The sequence below is a fragment of the Heterodontus francisci genome, chromosome 10, assembly GCF_036365525.1.
Source record: "Heterodontus francisci isolate sHetFra1 chromosome 10, sHetFra1.hap1, whole genome shotgun sequence".
NCBI lineage: Eukaryota > Metazoa > Chordata > Chondrichthyes > Heterodontiformes > Heterodontidae > Heterodontus > Heterodontus francisci.
The window spans coordinates 36,182,607-36,206,307 of NC_090380.1; the positions used below are offsets into that span (position 1 = coordinate 36,182,607).

The 23,701-nt window shown below is 42.6% G+C and overlaps 1 protein-coding gene across 5 annotated transcripts in view; it reads right to left on the reverse strand.

Annotated features, from left to right (window-relative positions):
• mospd2 (motile sperm domain containing 2) overlaps positions 1-23,701 on the reverse strand; it is a 113,429-nt gene that overhangs the window by 54,381 nt on the left and 35,347 nt on the right. For all 5 annotated transcript variants that reach the window (XM_068040448.1, XM_068040444.1, XM_068040446.1 and 2 more), the window contains 2 exons: positions 15,420-15,596; positions 6,407-6,498 (listed from right to left, as the gene is read on the reverse strand). In XM_068040448.1, the coding sequence (XP_067896549.1) occupies positions 6,407-6,498; positions 15,420-15,596 (269 nt within the window). The remainder of the gene's footprint in view (positions 1-6,406; positions 6,499-15,419; positions 15,597-23,701) is intronic.

Consider the following 23,701-nt stretch of genomic DNA (forward strand, 5'->3'; position numbering starts at 1 on the left):
GATAGGCCCTACCCTTTCCTTACTTATCCTCTTGCTCTTAATGTACTAATAAAACATCTTCAGGTTTTCCTTGATTTTACCTGCCATTAATTTTGCATGTCTTCTCTTTGCTTTTCCAATTTTCTTTTTTACTACACCCCTGCACTTTCTATACTCCTGTAGGCTTTCTCAAATATTAAGATAGTCGTGATCATCCTAAGCTTTCTTGTTTTGCCTTAATTTACCCTGTAAGCTTTTAGATAACCAGGGGGCTCTAGATTTGGCAGTACCACCCTTAATCTTTCTGGGGACAGGCCTACACTGTGCCCGTAGTATGTCACTCTTGAATGCCTCCCACTGGTTTGCCACTGATTTTCCTTCAAGTAGCTGTATCCAGTCCACTTTTGCCTGGCCACCTCTCAGTTTCCTCTAAAATTTGCCTTCCCCCAATTTAGAACCTTTGCTCCTGTTTCATTGACGTCCATTACACGAGCAATAAAGCTAAGGTATGGCAGAGCAGCTTGGCTGAGTGGAATGTGCCTCCTGTGGTATGTGGGAAGTTGTGGATGGACCATATACCCTTGACAAACATGTGCAGGAAGTGTCTCCAGCTGCAGAAGCTTGAGCTCCAGGTTTCAGAACTTGAGCAGTGGCTGGAGTCACTTTGGTGCATTTGCAAGGCAGAGAACTACGTGGATAGCATATTTCAGGAGGTGGACACCCCGCAGTTTGAGCGCGCAGGTAGAGAGGGACTCGGCTGCCAGACAGACAAGGAGGCCAAGGCAGGTAGTGCAGGAGTCCCCGGAGGGCATCCCACTTTCTAACCAGTATTCAGTTCGGAGTACCTATGGGAGAAAGGGCTCCTCTGGAGAGTGCAGCGAGAGTCATGACCAGAGCACCAGGGGTGGCTCAGCTGTACAGGGAGGGAGGAGAAAAGACAGGAGAGCAATAGTGATAGGGGATTCTATAGTTAAGGGAACAAATAGGCATTTCTGTGGTTGCGGACAGGATTCCAGGATGGTGCAAGGGTCATGGATATCACCAAGCAGATATACAGAGCATTCTGGAGGGCGAGGATGCAAAGCCAGAGGTTGTGGTCCACATTGGCACCAATGATATAGATAGAAAAAGGGACGAGGTCCTGCAGGCTGAGGTTAGGAAAGAGATTAGCAAGCAGGACCTCAAAGGTAGTAAGCTCCGGATTACTCCCAAGGCCCCACGTGCTTGTGAGTATAGAAATAGGAGAATACACCAGATGAAAGCATGGCTAGAGAGATGGTGCAGGAGGGAGGGTTTCAGATTTCTGGGGCATTGGGACCGGTTCTGAGGAAGGTGGGGCCTGTGCAAGCCGTATGGTCTACACCGGAACAGGACTGGGACCAATATCCTTGCAGGAAGGTTTGCTGGTGCTGTTGGGGATGGTTTGAACTAGTTTGGCAGGGGGATAGGAACCTGAGGGCATTTTCAGATAGGACAAATTCAGGGCAGGGAACAGGAGGCAGAAAATTAGCAAGTGACTCTGAAAAACAGAAGAAGCAAAAGGTTAAAAAGTGCAAAGCACAGGAATCTAGTGTTAGAAGTAATGTTTAAAGCTGAGAGCACAGGTAGACACATGGCAATATGATATCATTGCTGTAATGGAAACTTGGCTAAAAGAGGGGCAATAATGGCAGCTCAACATCCCTGGATACTGAGTTTTCAGACACGATAGAGAGGGGGATAAAAAGGAGGGAGTGTGCCATTACTGGTTAAGGAAGGATAATACGCTAAATGAATCATCAAGTGAGGCCATGTGGGATGAGCTCAGAAATAAAAAAGGGGCAGCCACACTACTCCGAGTGCACAATTTCCCCCAAATAGTATGAGGGAGATAGAAGAACAAATATGTAGGCAAATTTCAGAGTGCAAAAACAACAGGGCAATAATAGTTCAGGATTTCAACTATCCTAATATCAACTGGGATACAAACAGCATGAAGGGCACAGAGGGCACAAAATTCTTGAACTGCATTCAACAGAACCTTTTTAGCCAGCCGCAACAAGCCCAATGAGAGGGGTGTAATTCTCAATTTTGTCTTAGGAAATGAAGCTGGGCAAGTGGATTAAGTAGCAGTGGGTGACCATTTTGGAGATAGTGACCAGAATACAGTTGGTTTTAACATAATCACAGAAAAGGACAAAACTAAAACAGGAGTAAAATTCTAAATTGGGTTGGGGGGGTGGGGTGGGGTGGAAGGCAAATTTTACGAAGCTGAGGTGTGATCTGGTGAAAGTGGACCGGATACAGCTACTTGAAGGAAAATCAGTGGCAAACCAGTGGGAGGCATTCAAAAGCAAGATTTTACAGGCACAGTATGAACATTCCCCACAAAGATAAAGGGTGGTCCAGCCAAATCTAGGAGCTCCCTGGTTATCTAGAAGCATACAGGACAAGATAAAACAGAAAAAGAAAGCTTATGACAGTCACAAAAAACGTAATACTTTAGAAAGCCTAGAGAAGTATAGAAAGTGCAGGGGTGAAGTAAAAAAGGAAATTAGGAAAGCAAAGAGAGGACATCGTCATGGTCCTGTTGTTGTTTTTTCTCCGGGAATATGCGGTTTGCCTTTCAGGCTCGCAAAGGATCAGTACTACTTTAAAGAACCAGCAGGCCTCAGGAGTTAGAGAAAATGCATTTTCGGTTGCCGTTGGATACAAAGATTCAAAGGGTGCATACTCGTTACCATAGATACAGCCACTTGGAGTGAGTATCAAGCGATACATTTGTTACAATTCAATTTTGAACTGGCTTTTAAGTTGAAGACAGTTTGTTCTAACAGAGGACAGACACAGACAGCTGTTGTTAGCCCCTGGAAAAAGAGCTCTCAACCATTTAAACTGAAGGAAGAAGATTTTACTCTGTTTAATTATTATCTCTCAAAATTCAAAAAAAAAGTTAAGCCAATCCGGAGAGCTCTGATAATTTAAACTGAAGGAAGGGAATTTAGACTGTGACAATCTTTTATCCCTCAAAAACCATAAAGTCAAATTGATGCATTTAAAAAGTGTTTGCAAGTCGTTAATTGTTGAAATTCACTGAAGGAAGGTAAGCGTCACATACTGCTGGAATTAGACTACGGACTGTTCTACTGTGGAAGAACCTTTTTTCCTCCCATTGGACGGCTGTGAGGACTTCAAGCAACATTGGACTGTAAATTTGCAAGAACACAAATTTTTTTCTATTATGTTATTAAAACTTCAGTGTTTAATAATTTAGTTTTTCTAATTAAACAGGTAATTTGTTGATTTATAGACACGTGGTTTGATTAGCCTCATTCGGGGGTTCATAAATGGTACAATTTGGCTGGATCTTTCTTTAATTTGCAAAGTTTTAAATGATATGTTAGGCAATCTGTGGAGCGATGGGATTGAATTAACAGTGCGTTTCTCCCACTACAATCAAAATCGTATATTCTGATTGCGGGCTTTGACTGGAGCGGTCGGTTGTAACAACATGAAAAATTATTGGCAGGTTAAAAATCAAGGAAAACCCAAAGATGCTTTATCAGTACATTAAGAGTAAGAGGATAACTAAGGAAAGGGTAGGGCCTATCAGATGTACAAGGTAACTTATGCCTTCTGCAGAAGATGTGGGCAGGGTTCATAATGACTTTTTTGTATCGGTCTTCACAGAGGGATGAGAGGGATGATGCAGTAATCAGGGATCGTCAACATGGATTTGTTAAGGGAAGGTCGTGTTTTCCTAACTTGATTGAATTTTTTGAGGAAATAAGGAGGAGGATTGATGAGGGTAGTGCAGTGGATATGGTCTACATGGATTTTAGTAAGACATTTGACAAGGTCCCACATGGCAGACTGGTCAGAAAAATAAAGGTGCACAGGATTCAGGGGAACGTGACAAGTTGGATCCAAAATTGGCTCAGTGACAGGAAACAAAGGGTAGTGGTCGACAGATGTTTTTGTGAATGGAAAGCGGTTTCCAATGGCAGTTCATAGGGCTGAGTGTTGTTTCCCTTGCTGCTTGTGGTATATATTAATGATTTGGACTTAAATGTGGGAGGCATGATTGGAAAATTTGCAAAAATTGGCCATGTAGTTGATAGTGAAGAGGATAGCTGTAGACTCCAGAATTATATCAATGGTTTGGTTGAGTGGTCAGAAAAGTGGCAAATGGAATTCAATCTGGAGAAGTGTGAGGTAATGCATCTGGGGAGTGCAAACAAAGCAAGGGAATACATAATAAATGGGAGGATATTGAGAGGGGTAGAAGTGAGAGACCTTGGAGTGCATGTCCACAGGTCCCTGAAGGTGACAGGCCGAGGTATAGAATACAAAAGCAGGAAGGTAATGCTGGAACTGTATGAAACGCTGGTTTGGCCACAGCTGGAGGATTGCGTACAGTTCTGGTCACATTACAGGAAGGACATAATTGCTCTGGACAGAGTATTGAGGAGATTGACAAGAATGTTGCCAGGGCTTGAAAGTTGCAGTTATGAGGAAAGACTGGATAGGCTAGGGTTGTTTTTCTTAGAACAGAGGCAGCTGAGGGATGACTTAATTGAGGTGCACAAATTTATAAGAGACCTAGATAGAGTAGAGAGAAAGGACCTGTTTCCCCTGGCATAGAAGTCAATTACCAGGGACAGAATTAAGATAGAAGGATTAAAGGGGACATAAGGAAAAACTTTTTCACCCAGTGGGTGGTGGATGCCTAGAATTCACTGCCCGGTCGGTGGTGGAGGCAGAAACCCTCAAGTCATTTAAAAAGTATCTGGACATGCAGCTGAATTGTTGTAACCTGCAAGGATACGGACCAGGTGCTGGTAGGTGGGATTAGATTGGGCAGCTAGTTTTTTCAGCTGGCGCAGATACAATGGGCTGAACAGCCTCTTTCTGTGCCATAACTTTTCTATGGTTCTAAGTTCTACACCCAGAGTACATTCTGTGCCCTTGCTACCTTCAGTGCTTCTTCTAAGCGGTGTTCAACATGGAGAAGCACTGATTCATCAGCTGAAGGACGGCAGTAAGCGGCAGTAAGCAGGAGTTTTCCTTTCCCGTGTTTGACCTGATGCCATGAGATGTCATGGGATCTGGACTCAAATGTTGAGGACTCCCAGGGCCACTCCCTCCTGACTGTATACGACTGTGCTGCCACCTCTGGTAAGTCTGTCTTGCTGGGTGACTGGACATACCCACGGGTGATGATGCAAGAGTCTGGGTCATTGTAAGGATTTTGCTGGACTTATCTGTGAGACAGCTCTCCCAATTTTGACACAAGTCCCCAGATGTTAGTGAAGAGGATTTTTCAGGGTTGACTGGGCAGAGTGCACCTTTCTTGTTCCCGTTGCCTTGGTTGATGCCGGGTTGTCCATCCGGTTTTATTCTTATTCAACTATTCTGTAGTGGTTTGATAAAACCGAATGGCTTTCTAGGCCATCGCAGAGGACAGTTAAGATTGCTGTGGGTCTGGAGTCGCATGTAGGCCAGACCGGATAAGGACAGCAGATTTCCTTCCCTGAAGGATATTAATGAACCAAATGGATTTTTATGACAATCCAGCAGTTTCATGATTATTCATGAGACTAGCATTTTATTCCAGATTTATTAATTAATTCAATTTAAATTCCCCCAACTGCCATGGTGGGATTTGAACTCATGTCTAGGAGTCTTAATCCAGGCCTCTGGATTACTAGTTTAGTAACATTACCACTGTGCTACCATTGTGTAGCAGAATAGCTTTCGTTTTATGCATGCAGCCCACATGTACATGGGTTATGCACAAGAGTCATGCACCATGTCAAAGTATAGCCCTTGTTGCCCAGTAGTCACCCTCCATTTTGTCATGGTGGCTCAAATCCAGATAGTACAGCAGAGTGCTGCAGAATGACTTGCATGATATGCTGCGTATGGTCATATATCAGCTGTATGTTGAGGCAGTGGAAGCCCTTTCAGTTGTGGTGCATCTGAGTTGACAAGCATTACCCACAAATCGACATGCATGCGATCAATGACACTCTGCACCATGGGGAAGCCTGCAATCCTTGTAGTCTCTCCATCAGCTTCTCTTTGGCAAGAGAGAACGCAACATATTCAGCTCTCTTGGAATACAGAGACTCAGTAACCTCTCTTACGCAACAGTGGACAGCAAACCGGGAGATGTTGCAAATATTGCCTACCCCAGCTGTAAGCTGTAGCAGCTTTCCTGCTACCTGCCTCCTTCTGAAACGGAGTTAGACCTACAATTTGTTCACAATTAGCCACAAATGTAGTAACCAAGGGCACGGAAATACCAGTAATAATCAAATATTAAGACAATTTCAACTATTCAACCATCATAAATCAGTGCCTCTAATGACCTATTGTACACTACATAGTTTTAAACAATGCACTACTTCAGCTAGTATACATCATATAAATATAACTGAAATACCTTATGTGTAGCAACGATCCTCTGAATGCTGTTTGAGGTTTCTTTGCTGATTTTGTCTTTGAATCTAACCGTTCAGTATCATCAAAAGAAACCTGTATGACAAGAAGGATCTCATTGCATTATATGCATCATATTTAATTCAACTTTCATTCCACAATTGATTTAGTAAATGTAAATTTAAGCAAAGAGCAAAAACTAGCAACTGATACAGGAGAATACAGCATGAGAAAGAGTATTAGAAGCAAACAATCAATTCAATGTTCTTACTTGCAAACTGAAGTATACATTTCTCCAAAGGAAACTATGCGCTCATTGCATCTCAGTTTATAAACTGACATGGCGGCCTAATATATGGAAAAGTTTAGATATCATCCAATTTGGTTCTATTAATGTTTCCAGGTGGAAGAAAGTGCAGAATTTTGGGTAAACATTAAATCAAGTGGAAACAGAAAATGAATTCTGGTGTAAAACATTTTTTATTATTATTTTATTTTTAACCATGTGCCTATTTTTTCATGTGAATAGAGCTGATTATTCTGCCATTAACACTCTCTCTGGACTATGCTTCGTCTTCCACAAGCATTAACACGCTCTTTGCCTTTGTCCCATGACAGCTTTATTTAATTTCTCCTGCCCCATCATACACCTTCCCTTCTGTTCCCTTCACCACCATCCCTACCACCCCACAACACCACCACCCGCCTCCCACACCCCACTTCATTTGCTTAAAACCCAGTTCTGATGACCTGAAACATTAACTCTGCTTCTCTCTCCACAGATGCTGCCTGACCCGCTGAGTGTTTCCAGCACTTAGTTTTTATTTCAGATTTCCAGCATCTGCAGTATTTTGCTTTTATTTAACTGAATTCTGATATTGGCTAACGAAAAATAGTCACTATTGTTGCCACGGGTGTCAGCAAACTCCCTGCATGCTGACTGTTTGGAAAAAGGAACTGAACTATTCAAACAGCAATGCAAGATGACTGTGATCAATTACACAACTGAAAGAAAGCTATCCTTGTCAGACCACACTTAACACAATTTATCAAGATGATCACAAGACACATTATAAAGTAACAGTTAGAAAGACATTTTCAGGTACAATTTTAAAAGTGCAGATTTTAAAAAATGTATTCATTCACGGGATGTGGGTATCATTGGAGAGCCCTTCAAGGTGGTGGTGGTGGTGAGTTGCCTTCTTGAATACAATTGAGTGGCTTGCTAGACCATTTCAGAGGGCAGCTAAGAGTAACCACACTGCCGTGGATCTAGAGTCGCATAGAGTCCAAATTAGGCAAGGATGACAATCTGGTAGTTTCATGTTCACAATTACTGATACTAGTTTTTAATATCAGATTTCATTAATTAACTGAATTTGGATTCCCCAGCTGCCATGGTAGGATTTAAACTCATGTCTCCTGATCAATAGCCCAGGCCTCTGGATTAATTAGTCCAGTAACAACCACTATGCTGCCATACTCCTATTGTAAAGACATTAACTGGTGTCATAAAACTATGCGTCTTAAGAATGCAAAAGGGGGTAGAAGATAAATCAGGCTGAACAAGAAATTGTACAGAAATTTTCATTAGTTTTGTTTCAACATATCTCATGTTCTATATTGAAAATAACAGTGTTGCACAATGATCCTCAACAAATTTGGGCACAATGGAAGAATGTGGCAGGTCTTACTCCATGTACAGGTCAGAATTCTGCAGATGCAGAAATCCTGCCGCCGGGACCAAAAGTGAAAAGAAACCTTGCTTCACTGGACGTCGGGACCCAGGGCCACATTTTGCCAGAGGGCAGATTTCAGCAGTAGCCATTGCTGGTGCTGCACTTATAGGATGAGAGCGCATCGATGGCATGCACCCTCAAAGTCAGGTAAATGGGGTCTGGGGACAGTCAGGCAGGCCTCAATGAGGGGAGATCACGGAGGACAGGTGGCACCGTTGCTGCGGGAGCAGCCATTGCTCCCGGGGGACCCCTCCATGGGCAAAAGAGTGCCCAAAAAGAAGGCCCCCCTCCCCCACCCCTGCTCAGCAGAGCATGCCAGGGTTTATCTGGCATTCCCCCCAGCTGGCAGCAGACCTGACGATGTGGGCAAAATGCCCACTGAGGTGGGAATAGGCCCTTTAGTGACCACTTAAGTGGCTCAATTGGGCTCCAGGCAGGCAGGCTGTCTGCCATCTTTCCTACCGCTGGCAAAATAGCATGCTGGTGGGAAGATGTCGGACATGCCACCCAACACCTCACTCTGTCATTTTGCCAGCCTTCCCACCTCCTGGCCTGTCCCCAAAGGGCTAATAAATTCCAGCCCACAATAACTTTCCCAAGTTTGTGGAGGGATGGAAGATTTGGAAAAGATAGAAGACAAAAGTTATTAAAGCAGAGCTGGACAGTTGCTCCCAAAACAGAAACGGAAACAAATAAAAACAAATGGTCCTAATGGTCGTCACCACAAACCGATCTTGTGCAACTCCTAGTAGCCATTTCAATAGCCTTTCTTTAAATCCTTCCCAGGGAAGTCAAGAGAAAACAGCTCGGAGAAAGATGAGGTGTACAAAAAATATAAAAGCAAAAACAGAAAATAGGTACAATAGCCGGTAAGCAATGTCTCTCAAAATTAGTAGTTTATAGTTTGTTACTTACGTTTAAGTAATTATCATTGCAGAACACACAAAGTCGAACATACTATTCATGACTGCCTGCTTAAGAGACCCCATATGCAGACTCTAATAGCACATTACTAGCTGTAACATATTGTTCACCTCTCATGCCAGATGGTTAATGATACTTTATAACTATTAGGCTATGTCTACAAAAAAATCAAAATAGAAATTGGAGTTTTCTTGGGAGGAGAAGTCTGGGAAATGCAGCAAAGGTCTCACTTTTTAAAACAAACCTATCAGATCTCCCATGGCACTGCTCACAGCAAGTAAGCAGATGTTTCATAATGGCAAAGATTATAACATGCAATAAACAATTAGTGCTGATGCCCCAATAGCCCTTTCCAAACACACAATTGGGAAGGCTTGAGAAGAACTATCTGCTAAGGTAGCCTGCCCCTTTAAGGCCAATAAGTCAATGAACCACAGTGAAAAGATGAACTTGCACCTGAATTCCTTCCTGTGGGGAGGTGCTATCAACAGAAACAGCCTGAAGATGATTACATACTAATTGTGTTGTTCAAGGAAAGATATACACACACACACACTTATAACATCCTTCACTTTCTGTATGTGCACGTGCGCGAGCACAATATAAAAATATAGGAATAGGAGTAGGCCACTAAGCCCTTTAAGCCTATTCTGTCATTCTACATCATGGCTGATCAGTACCTCAATTCTGTTCACCTGACATTGATCCATATCCTTCAATACTGTAATGTAACAAAAATCCATCAATCTCAATCTCGAAAATTTCAACTGACCCAGCATCAACATCCTTGAGGGAGAAAGTTTAAAATTTCCACTGCCGTTTGAGAGAAAAATGCTTCCTGATTTCACTCCTGAGATTAGCACCATTGTTCTCGACTCCCACACCAGAGGAAAGTTTCTCTTTATCTCCTCGATTGAATCCCCTTACCACTTAAAAAAAAACCTTGATTTGATCATCCCTCATACTTCTAAATTCAAGGAAATACAAAGGAACTTTATGCAACTTATCCTCATTCCTCTGGGAATCTGCACTGTACCCACTCTGTGGCCAATATATCTTTCCTAAGATGTGGTGCCCAAAAATGAACACAGTACTCCAGATGTGGTCTGACTAAGGTTCTGTATCACTGAAGCATAATATCCTCCCTTTTGTATTCCAGCCCCTGTGAGATAAAGACCATCATTTCATTGCAGCAGCTTATTCGGGAGCAGAGAGTGCGAGCGAGTGATCAGCTGGGAAGGTCAGTTTCAAAGTAAACTTAATTTCCTTTTGTTTTCGGCAGAGACCAGGGGGCTGCTGGGTAAGTAAAACCCTATATATTTGGGCCGTTTCTGAACCCGAGACACTACACTCCCACCCGCCACCCTCCTCTAACCAAAAAGAAAGGACTCGGTGGTGTGAAGATAAGGTAAGGCTTTTTCTTTTTTTTTTTAATCATGTGATTGGTAAAAACTTTTCGTTCCTTTTTCATTTAACTAAGTTAAGCTTAAGGTTAAAAATGGTAGGAGATCTCAGACCCGTGTCATGCTCCTCTTGCTCAATGTGGGAGCTCAGGGACACGGCTGATGTCCCTGACTCCTTCACGTGCAGGAAGTGTATCCAGCTGCAGCTCTCGTTAGACTGCACGACGGCTCTGGAGCTGCGGATGGACTCACTTTGGAGCACGCGCGATGCTGAGGTGGTCACGGATAGCACGTTTAGTGAATTGGTCACACCGCAGATTAGGATTGCTGAGGGAGAAAGGGAATGGGTGACCAAAAGGCAGAGAAAGAGCAGGAAGGCAGCGCAGGAGTCCCCTGCGGTCATCTCCCTCCAAAACAAGTATACCATTTTGGATACTGTTGAGGGAGATGGCTCACCAGGGGAAGGCAGCAGTAGCCAGGTTCATGGCACCGTGGCTGGCTCTGCTGTTCGGAAGGGCGGGAAAAGAGTGGAAGGGCTATAGTCATCAGGGATTCAATTGTAAGGGGAGTAGATAGGCGGTTCTGTGGTCGAAAACGAGACTCCAGAATGGTATGTTGCCTCCCAGGTGCACGGGTCAGGGATGTCTCAGATCGACTGCAGAACATTCTGAAGGGGGAGGGTGAACAGCCAGTTGTCATTGTGCACATAGGCACCAATGATATAGGTAAAAAACGGGATGAGGTCCTACAAGCAGAGTTTAGGGAGTTAGGAGCCAAGTTAAAAAGTAGGACCTCAGAGGTAGTAATCTCAGGATTGCTACCAGTGCCATGCGATAGTCAGAGTAGAAATGAAAGAATAGTCAGGATGAATGCGTGGCTTGAGAGATGGTGCAGGAAGGAGGGGTTCAGATTTTTGGGACATTGGGACCGGTTCTGGGGGAGGTGGGACTATTACAAATTGGACGGTCTACACCTGGGCCGGACTGGAACCAATGTCCTTGGGAGTGCTTTTGCTAACGCTATTGGGGAGGATTTAAACTAATGTGGCAGGGGGATGGGAACCAAATGAGGTCAGTGGACAGTAAGGAGGTAGTAACGAAAGCCTGTAAGGAACTAGATAATGAAGTCAGCGTGACTAAGGGGAAGAGTAGGCAGGGAGCAGATGATGAACGCAAAGGGAGTGGTGGTCTGAGATGCATTTGTTTTAATGCAAGAAGTGTAGTAGGTAAGGCAGATGAACTTGGGGCTTGGATTAGTACCTGGGAGTATGATGTTATTGCTATTACTGAGACTTGGTTGAGGGAAGGGCATGATTAGCAACTAAATATCCCAGGATATCGATGCTTCAGGCGGGATAGAGAGGGAGGTAAAAGGGGTGGAGGAGTTGCATTACTGGTCAAAGAGGATATCACAGCTGTGCTGAAGGAGGGCACTATGGAGGACTCGAGCAGTGAGGCAATATGGGCAGAACTCAGAAATAGGAAGGGTGCGGTAACAATGTTGGGGCTGTACTACAGGCCTCCCAACAGCGAGCGTGAGATAGAGGTACAAATATGTAAACAGATTATGGAAAGATGTAGGAGGAACAGGGTGGTGGTGATAGGAGATTTTAATTTTCCCAACATTGACTGGGATTCACTTAGTGTTAGAGGTCTAGATGGAGCAGAATTTGTAAGGAGCATCCAGGAGGGTTTTCTAGAGCAGTATGTAAATAGTCCAACTCGGGAAGGGGCCATACTGGACCTGGTGTTGGGGAATGAGCCCGGCCAGGTGGTTGAAGTTTCAGTAGGGGACTACTTTGGGAATAGTGATCACAATTCCGTAAGCTTTAAAATACTTATGGACAAAGACGAGTGTGGTCCTAAAGGAAGAGTGCTAAATCGGGGGAAGGCCAACTATACCAAAATTCGGCAGGAGCTGGGGAATGTAAGATTGGGAGCAGCTGTTTGAAGGTAAATCCACATGTGATATGTGGGAGGCTTTTAAAGAGAGGTTGATTAGCGTGCAGGAGAGACATATTCCTGTGAAAATGAGGGATAGAAATGGCAAGATTAGGGAACCATGGATGACAGGGGAAATTGTGAGACTAGCTAAGAGGAAAAAGGAAGCATACATAAGGTCTAGGTGGCTGAAGAAAGACGAAGCTTTGAAAGAATATCGGGAATGTAGGACCAATCTGAAACGAGGAATTAACAGGGCTAAAAGGGGTCATGAAATATCTTTAGCAAACAGGGTTAAGGAAAATCCCAAAGCCTTTTATTCATATATAAGGAGCAAGAGGGTAACTAGAGAAAGGATTGGCCCACTCAAGGACAAAGGAGAAAAGTTATGCGTGGAGTCAGAGAAAATGGGTGAGATTCTAAACGAGTACTTTGCATCGGTATTCACCGAGGAGAGGGACATGACGGATGTTGAGGTTAGAAACAGATGTTTGATTACTCTAGGTCAAGTCGGCATAAGGAGGGAGGAAGTGTTGGGTAGTCCCCAGGTCCGGATGGGATCTATCCCAGGTTATTGTGGGAAGCGAGAGAGGAAATAGTTGGGGCCTTAACAGATATCTTTGCAGCATCCTTAGACACGGGTGAGGTCCCGGAGGACTGGAGAATTGCTAATGTTGTCCCCTTGTTTAAGAAGGGTAGCAGGGATAATCCAGGTAATTATAGACCGGTGAGCCTGACGTCAGTGGTAGGGAAGCTGCTGGAGAAGATACTGAGGGATAGGATCTATTCCCATTTGGAAGAAAATGGGCTTATCAGTGATAGGCAACATGGTTTTGTGCAGGGAAGGTCATGTCTTACCAACTTAATAGAATTCTTTGAGGAAGTGACAAAGTTGATTGATGACGGAAGGGCTGTAGATGTCATATACATGGACTTCAGTAAGGCGTTTGATAAGGTTCCCCATGGTAGGCTGATGGAGAAAGTGAAGGCGCATGGGGTCCAAGGTGTACTAGCTGGATGGATAAAGAACTGGCTGGGCAACAGGAGACAGAGAGTAGCAGTGGAAGGGAGTTTCTCAAAATGGAGACGTGTGACCAGTGGTGTTCCACAGGGATCCGTGCTGGGACCACTGTTGTTTGTGATATACATAAATGATTTGGAGGAAAGTATAGGTGGTCTGATTAGCAAGTTTGCAGATGACACTAAGATTGGTGGAGTCGCAGATAGTGAAGGGGACTGTCAGAGAATACAGCAGAATATAGATAGACTGGAGAGTTGGGCAGAGAAATGGCAGATGGAGTTCAATCAGGGCAAATGCGAGGTGATGCATTTTGGAAGATCCAATTCAAGAGTGAACTATACAGTAAATGGAAAAGTCCTGGGGAAAATTGATGTACAGAGAGATTTGGGTGTTCAGGTCCATTGTTCCCTGAAGGTGGCAACGCAGGTCAATAGAGTGGTCAAGAAGGCATACGGCATGCTTTCCTTCATCGGACGGGGTATTGAGTACAAGAGTTGGCAGCTCATGTTACAGTTGTATAGGACTTTGGTTCAGCCACATTTGGAATACTGCGTACAGTTCTGGTCGCCACATTACCAAAAGGATGTGGATGCTTTGGAGAGGGTGCAGAGGAGGTTCACCAGGATGTTGCCTGGTATGGAGGGCGCTAGCTATGAACAGAGGTTGAGTAGATTAGGATTATTTTCATTAGAAAGACGGAGGTTGAGGGGGGACCTGATTGAGGTGTACAAAATCATGAGAGGTATAGACAGGTTGGATAGCAAGAAGCTTTTTCCCCCAGAGTGGGGGATTCAATTACTAGGGGTCACGAGTTCGAAGTGAAAGGGGAAAAGTTTAGGGGGGATATGCGTGGAAAGTTCTTTACGCAGAGGGTGGTGGGTGCCTGGAACGCGTCGCCAGCGGAGGTGGTAGACGCGGGCACGATAGCATCTTAGTTTAGTTTAGTTTAGTTTAGAGATACAGCACTGAAACAGGCCCTTCGGCCCACCGAGTCTGTGCCGACCATCAACCACCCATTTATACTAATCCTACACTAATCCCATATTCCTATCACATCCCCACCTGTCCCTATATATTTCCCTACCACCTACCTATACTGGGGCAATTTACAATGGCCAATTAACCTATCAACCTGCAAGTCTTTTAAGATGTATCTAGACAGATACATGAATGGGCAGGAAGTAAAGAGATACAGACCCTTAGAAAATAGGTGTCATGTTTAGATAGAGGATCTGGATCGGCGCAGGCTTGGAGGGCCGAAGGGCCTGTTCCTGTGCTGTAAATTTCTTTGTTCTTTGTTATTCCATTTGCCTTTTTATTCTTTTTGTTAAACCTGTGCACAAATTTTTAATGTGCACATGGAGACCTAAATTCCTTTGCTCCTCCAGAGAGTTAGTCTCTCTTCATTAAGAAAATATTCTATTGGTCTTTTATATCTTAAGTGGATGACCTCTCACTTCCTCACATTGATCTCTACCTGTCTTACTTTTGTCCACTCAGTCTATGTCCGTTTGTAACTTTCAGCTCTCATCTACACAATTTACTATGCCTCCTGCAGCATGCCTGATTCTCAGAGGAATTTTCCCAGATGTATGCTGAAAATATACTCAAGTTTTTGCTGCTTTTTTCCCCTCCCTCAGGAATTAGCTTCACCAGTGGTTAAGGAGAATGAGGTGGCACTATCTAATGGCTGGATGAGCAATGATAGGCTGATGGTCTTTATCCACCTTCCTTTTCATTCATGTTTGCATTTTACTTATTTACTGGTAGGCACCCTAACTGTCCAGCTGTAATCTGCAATGTTATCAATACATATTTCAGTCAATCATATATGTAAACATATGGAATGTTGCAATGAACAGGAAAATGTGCAACAGTTTTAGGAAAGTGGACCAAGAAATTACTGGAATAGCAAACTCAATGATTACTACAAGTTCCAAATTATCCAATTTAACTAGGCAACATTTGAGTAAATTTTATTAAGTTATACCTTTTTTGGTTTCTGCAAGGATTCTTCATTATGATTAGTGTCAACAGTTTCCTTGCGATCTCCATCTCCTTTTTCTTTTCCATCCAATTCATCTTCACCTGGGATTGGACCATTTTCACATATGGGTGTTTGAAAATCATCATCTGGCAAAGGTGGGTAGCTATATTTAAAAGGATCCTAAAAAGGACAGTTAAGTTAATGATCAAATTTTAGATGAAAACATTCAGAACATACACAAGTTGTTGAAAAAAAACCTCAAATATATTTTTATTTCAAATTGCTTCAATTTTTTTAGCTGTTAAATAAGGAATGCAAAATAAATTGTTTTTTTTCCCTTCATTATATTTCAAATATTAGCACACAGTTTAATTGTTGGAGAACATTTGTAGTTCAATTTTCATGTTAAAATATTTGAATAGAAATGATAACTAAAAATTATCAGCTGAATGCTAGTTTCAAAAGTCAAATTCCTTAGGGGGTCATCAATTATTGCAGAAGTAGTATTGGAAAGGAAACATACTGGTTTAGGAAGGGTAGCAACAGTTGATGAAACGAACTTAGGAAAACTCAAGGAAGGCAACATCTCAAAGTACTGGCAGGCACTGGTAGCAGCAGCTCAGGGACATGACCTGATGCAAGGTCAGTAAATACTACAATTCTAGTCAAGGCAGGTTGGGAGAACATGACATGAAAAGAAATCCTGCAAAATCTGAAATAAAAGAAGGATTGTTTGCAGTTTAATTCTAATTAAAGGATTCCACCTGAAAGTTTAACCCATCTTTTCAGATGCTGGAAGACCCTTGCATTTTGTTTTTAAACTTAATACATTAACATTTTTCCTAGTATAAGGCATATGTGTGTTAATTTTTTTTTTAGGACAGGATTAAAATTGTGCTTTTCCTTCAATAGTTCATATCAAGATCTTTAGCTGCCAAAAATAGATTTAGTACACTGTAGCTGAATCTCAGGACCAAGAGAACTTTATTAAAAAGTTAATATTTTTTCAGTAATATTTAATCAAGCAACTAAAAATTTCACCAACTTCATTCCCACCTATAAAGATGCACGTTGATGGGAAACAAAACTCAAAAAGGGTATGAAAGCTGAGTCACACCACAATATGAAGTGATCCATATGTCAGTAACATGAAAAGCTACAGCGAACAAAAGTCACTTAATATTCTAGTCATATGTTTCGCGTCCTACAATTTACATATTTATACTCACTGTACAATTACCACTTTGATTAGGCAACTAAGAAATAAAGAAATTAAGATAGGCCTTGATAATTATGAAAATATGAATCAATCAGGGCTCTGACACCAAGTAAATGCCATACATGTCAACCTCGGCTCAGTGCTAGCACTCTCTCCTCTGACTCAGAAGGTCATAGGTTCTAAACCCACTCCTTAAGGACTTCAATACATTATCCAAGCTGAGTTTTTGGTCTCTGTCTTCACAAAGAAGAGGGTGGCGCAGACATAGTAGTAAAAGAGTGTGAAATATCAGATACGATAAGCATAATGAGAGAGGAAGTACTAGAGGGTCTGACATCCTTGAAAGTGTATAAATCACCAGGGCCGGATGGATTGTATCCCAGGTTGTTAAAGGAAGCCAGGGAGGAAATAGAAGATGCGTTGAAGATCATCTTCAAATCCTCACTGGATACGGGCAAGATGCCAGAGGATTGGAGGTCTGCCAACGTTGTACCATTGTTTAAAAAGAGTGCGAGGGACAGGCCAAATAATTATAGGCCAGTCAGTCTGACCTCGGTGGTGGGTAAATTATTAGAATAAATTCTGAGAGACAGGATAAACTACCAATTATTAATCAGGGATAGTCAGCATGGATATGTTAAAGGAAGGTCATGTCGTACTAACTTGATTGAATTTTTTGAGGAAGTAACGAGGATTGATGAGGGCAGTGCAGTGGATGTGGTCTACATGGATTTTAGTAAGGCATTTGACAAGGTCCCACATGGCAGACTGGTCAGTAAAATGAAAGCCCATGGGACACAGGGGAACGTGGCAGGTTGGATCCAAAATTGGTTCAGTGCCAGGAAACGAACAGCAGTAGTCGATGGATGTTTTTGTGAATGGAAAGCATTTTCCAGTGTTGTTCCACAGGGTTGAGTGTTCGGTCCCTTGTTGTTTGTGGTATATATTAATGATTTGGACTTAAATATGGGAGGCATGATTGGGAAGTTTGCAGATGACACAAAAATTGGCCGTGTTGTTGATAGTGAAGAGGATAGCTGTAGACTCCAGAATGATATCAATGGTTTGGTTGAGTGGGCGGAAAAGTGGAAAATGGAATTCAATCCAGATATGTGTGAGGTAATGCATTTGGGGAGGGCAAACAAAGCAAAGGAATACACGATAAAACAGGAAGATATTGAGAGGGGTAGAAGAAGTGACAGTCCTTGGAGTGCACGTCCAAAGGTCACTGAAGGTGGAAGGACAGGTAGATAAAGTGAAGAAGCCATATGGAATGCTTTCCTTTATTGGCCGAGGTATAGAATACAAAAGCAGGGATGTAGTGCTGGAACTGTATAAAATGCTGGTTAGGCCACAGCTGGAGTATTGCGTATAGTTCTGGTCACCACATTACAGAAAGGATATAATTGCTCTGGAGACAGTACAGAGGAGATTTACAAGAATGTTGCCAGGATTTGAAAGCTGCAGCTATGAGGAAAGATTGGATAGTTTAGGGTCATTTTCCTTAGAACAGAAGAAGCTAAGGGTTGACTTAATTGAACAAAGAACAAAGAGAACAAAGATAATTACAGCACAGGAACAGGCCCTTCGGCCCTCCAAGCCTGCGCCGATCCAGATCCTCTCTCTAAACATGTCGCCTATTTTCTAAGCTTCTGTATCTCTTTTCTTCCTGCCCATTCATGTATCTGTCCAGATACATCTTAAAAGACTCCATCGTGCCCGCATCTACCACCTCCGCTGGCAATGCGTTCCAGGTGCCCACCACCCTCTGTGTAAAGAACTTTCCACGCATATCCCCCCTAAACTTTTCCCCTTTCACTTTGAACTCGTGTCCTCTAGTAATTGAAACCCCCACTCTGGGAAAAAGCTTCTTGCTATCCACCCTGTCTATACCTCTCATGATTTTGTACACCTCAATCAGGTCCCCCCTCAACCTCCGTCTTTCTAATGAAAATAATCCTAATCTACTCAACCTCTCTTCATAGCTAGCGCCCTCCATACCAGGCAACATCCTGGTGAACCTCCTCTGCACCCTCTCCAAAGCATCCACATCCTTTTGATAATGTGGTGACCAGAACTGTACGCAGTATTCCAAATGTGGCCGAACCAAAGTCCTATATAACTGTAACATGACCTGCCAACTCTTGTACTCAATGCCCCGTCCGATGAAGGAAAGCATGCCGTATGCCTTCTTGACCACTCTATTGACCTGCGTTGCCACCTTCAGGGAACAGTGGACCTGAACACCCAAATCTCTCTGGACATCAATTTTCCCCAGGACTTTTCCATTTACTGTATAGTTCACTCTTGAATTGGATCTTCCAAAATGCATCACCTCGCATTTGCCCTGATTGAACTCCATCTGCCATTTCTCTGCCCAACTCTCCAATCTATCTATATTCTGCTGTATTCTCTGACAGTCCCCTTCACTATCTGCTACTCCACCAATCTTAGTGTCGTCTGCAAATTTGCTAATCAGTCCACCTATACTTTCCTCCAAATCATTAATGTATATCACAAACAACAGTGGTCCCAGCACGGATCCCTGTGGAACACCACTGGTCACACGTCTCCATTTTGAGAAACTCCCTTCTACTGCTACTCTCTGTCTCCTGTTGCCCAGCCAGTTCTTTATCCATCTAGCTAGTACACCTTGGACCCCAAGCGCCTTCACTTTCTCCATCAGCCTGCCATGGGGAACCTTATCAAACGCCTTACTGAAGTCCATGTATATGACATCGACAGCCCTTCCGTCATCAATCAACTTTGTCACTTCCTCAAAGAATTCTATTAAGTTGGTAAGACATGACCTTCCCTGCACAAAACCATGTTGCCTTTCACTGATGAGCCCATTTTCTTCCAAATGGGAATAGATCCTATCCCTCAGTATCTTCTCCAGCAGCTTCCCTACCACTGACGTCAGGCTCACCGGTCTATAATTACCTGGATTATCCCTGCTACCCTTCTTAAACAAGGGGACAACATTAGCAATTCTCCAGTCCTCCGGGACCTCACCCGTGTTTAAGGATGCTGCAAAGATATCTGTTAAGGCCCTAGCTATTTCCTCTCTCGCTTCCCTCAGTAACCTGGGATAGATCCCATCCGGACCTGGGGACTTGTCCACCTTAATGCCTTTTAGAATACCCAACACTTCCTCCCTCCTTATGCCGACTTGACCGAGAGTAATCAAACATCTGTTCCTAACCTCAACATCCGTCATGTCCCTCTCCTCGGTGAATACCGATGCAAAGTACTCGTTTAGAATCTCACCCATTTTCTCTGAGTCCAAGCATAACATTCCTCCTTTGTCCTTTAGTGGGCCAATCCTTTCTCTAGTTACCCTCTTTCTCCTTATATATGAATAAAAGGCTTTGGGATTTTCCTTAACCCTGTTTGCTAAAGATATTTCATGACCCCTTTTAGCCCTCTTAATTCCTCGTTTCAGATTGGTCCTACATTCCCGATATTCTTTCAAAGCTTCGTCTTTCATCAGCCGCCTAGACCTTATGTATGCTTCCTTTTTCCTCTTAGCTAGTCTCACAATTTCACCTGTCATCCATGGTTCCCTAATCTTGCCATTTCTATCCCTCATTTTCACAGGAACATGTCTCTCCTGCACGCTAATCAACCTCTCTTTAAAAGCCTCCCACATATCACATGTGGATTTACCTTCAAACAGCTGCTCCCAATCTACATTTCCCAGCTCCTGCCGAATTTTGGTATAGTTGGCCTTCCCCCAATTTAGCACTCTTCCTTTTGGACCACTCTCGTCTTTGTCCATGAGTATTTTAAAGCTTACGGAATTGTGATCACTATTCCCAAAGTAGTCCCCTACTGAAACTTCAACAACCTGGCCGGGCTCATTCCCCAACACCAGGTCCAGTATGGCCCCTTCCCGAGTTGGACTATTTACATACTGCTCTAGAAAACCCTCCTGGATGCTCCTTACAAATTCTGCTCCATCTGGACCTCTAACATTAAGCGAATCCCAGTCAATGTTGGGAAAATTAAAATCTCCTATCACCACCACCCTGTTGCTCCTACATCTTTCCATAATAGCACCTATGCTATTCAGCTCAACTAAGAGTGGCAGAGTTCCACAACTTAACCATAATTTAAAAAAAGCACTGAGGATGAAGTTGAAAATGCACTGAAACAGATGAAAAGAAATAGGGCCCCCGGGAAGGATGAACAAACAAATGATTTACACAAGGGAGCAGGTAATGAGACAATCACACAACTCACTACATTACGTAACCAAATGTTCAAGGAAAAAAAAATACCGAAAAGTTGGAAAGAAGCAAAAATATTCTTCCGCATAAAAAAAAAAGCAGAGTTACTGACTCATCAGTCTATTATCTCATTTGTACAACAATCTAATTAGATTCATTAATAATAGGATAAAGACAATATTAGACGAACAGCAACCAAGAGAACAGGCGGGGTTTGGGAAGAATACTCTATAACGGACCAACTACATACAATGAACTAATTCATTAAGAAGGCAAATGAATACAGTTGAACCTGTGTGTTGGATTTACAGACTATAAGGAGGCATTCGATTCAGTGGAACACACAGATTTATTTATAGATTTAAGGAAAACGAGAATAAATGAGGGGATGTGTACACAGACACAACGGCCAGAATATACATCAACAAAGGCATAACACCGTTGATAAATACTGAAAGAGGAGTGAGACAAGGGGATACAATCTCACCAAGAATATTCACCACAGTAATGGAAGACATATTCAAGAAGCTACCCTGAGAGAGAGGATTAAATATCGATGGAGAAAAACGACCAGACTAACGCTTTGCAGATGAAGTCGCACTAATTACTTCATCTGTTAAAGATTTGAAAGTACAACTAAATAACAAATAAAAAGAGTAAAAATATTGGACTGAAAATGCACAAAGGAAAAACAAAGTACATGATGAACTTTAAGACAGAAGACAACATAAAAATTAAAGACCAAGAATTTGAAAAAGTAACAATGCAAATATCTGGGCCAAACATTAAGGATAGAGGATTATACAAATGAAGAGGTACTGGGTAGGATTAGGGCAGGATGGACCTATTTTGGGAGTTAGAGATATTCTGTGTGATAAAAAAACCACTGGAATTATGGTGGAGGGTATATGATCAGTGTGTGCTACTGACTATGATATATGGGGCAGAATCATGGACAACTACAAATATTAGAACAAAATCTGTACAGCTGGGAAAGGAATGGAAAGGCAAATGTTATACATCGCCATGTGTGATAAAATCAGGTGCAATGTAATATGGCAGAAAACCGGAGTTAAGAACATCATTCAGAAGATAAAAGAAGCCAAATGGAGATGGGCTGGGCATGACAAAGAGGCTAATGGCAGACAAGAACAGGAAAAAGAAGGGGGAGTCCGAGAAGATGATGGAGAGATGATATATCATACCTAGGAACTACATGGGCAAGAACAGCAAGGGTTAGAGATAAATGGAAAAGGCATGAAAGTGCTACCTCCTAGAGTGGACGAACACAGCCTAAACGATGATGAATGATGACCTACTTAAAAAATCTTGATATCAATATTCTTATTGCAATGATTACTGTTATTATGACTGATCACCGTATCCAAAGTCTCCTACATATTTAAAACAAAGAAGCAAAGCTTATAACCATTTTCTGAATTTGACTTGGGTAGAAAGTCACAGCAGCCATGCAAGACAGAACTCCAAATGCAACTAGAGTACAACTGGGTTGTGGCAAATAGTTGCTGCTGTGGAAATCTCTGAACAGTTAGTAGAAATATAGTCATTGCAAGTTTAGCCACAACATCCATGAATGAACAGAATGAAACAGGCAGCCAGAATAGAAAACTCAGTGAGCATCAGTATAACCTCCTTAAAGCAGAAAAAATAGCCTCAGGCGCTCATCCTTTGAAATCACCTATATAAAAGGCAAAACCTGATGTGATCACTGGGCAGAATCTTGCTCATGATTGCAAAAAGGAAATCCATGGCATAAAGAAGTTTCCCATCAAATGACATGCCAAATTGTCTCCTAAATTGGCCAATCACACCTAGAGTGACTGCCAAATTGATATTTAACAAATCCTATTTTAATTCTGGCAATCTCACTTTACCCATTCTTTTTTTTAATGCCATGTTCTGTCAGGTTCATAGTTAAAAAGATTTCACTGACATCTTGCTGCCTGAGGTCCAGCTGCAATGAACATGAAATTCATGTTAAAAAGAGCTGAATAGCAGCTTTAAGGGAAATCCTTAATTTAACCTTCAGCTATTAAGTTTCACAATGCAGAAATTGGAAACAATATGACATGGCTGTACTTATAGTTGTTGCCGCCATAGTCTCAAAGGACCATAGGCATCTCTCCCATTTGAGAGAGACAGTTGGTGGTGTATAGCTCGAGGGTCACCACTCCACAAGCATGGGGCAAGGCGAGGAGGCAGGCCTCCTTGAACTACCACAGTCAGTATGGGGATTGAACCTGTGCTTTTTGTATCACACACTAGCCATCTCTATTCAACTGAGCTAACTGATCCCATTGTACTTAAAGTACTGCTCACCGACCACAAACTGCAAGATAACACAAATATCACAACCACAGGTTGACAATGTGAATCAAACTGGAAAATTAACAAATTTAAGAGATTTTGCTCAGCAACAGTCTTTTTGAAAATATACATGCAGGTGTGTTTGCATTAAATATTATCAGCCATTTGTTAAAATGTGAATTTGTAAACTAGGCTTCAGCAATTTGACCCAAAGTTTGGATTCCAGAGATTCAACATGGTGGACAGCGAAACTGTCTCATATTATAACATCCGGAGGAAATGTCTCTGCCTTGAGTCAGTCTGGCTCAGAGTCCTTAAGACAGAGTATGAGTTAGAGACACTAACACATAAGGGAGTTGGAGGAATACCTGGATAGTTTACTCGAGAACTTAAGTCAGAGCACACAGAAGTTGGTCCTGTTGTGATGGGCTTGTGACCTGCAAGGGTAAGGAGAAAGGCTGTGGGTAGGACAGCCACAAGGTTAACCAACGCACCAAGAGGCAGGA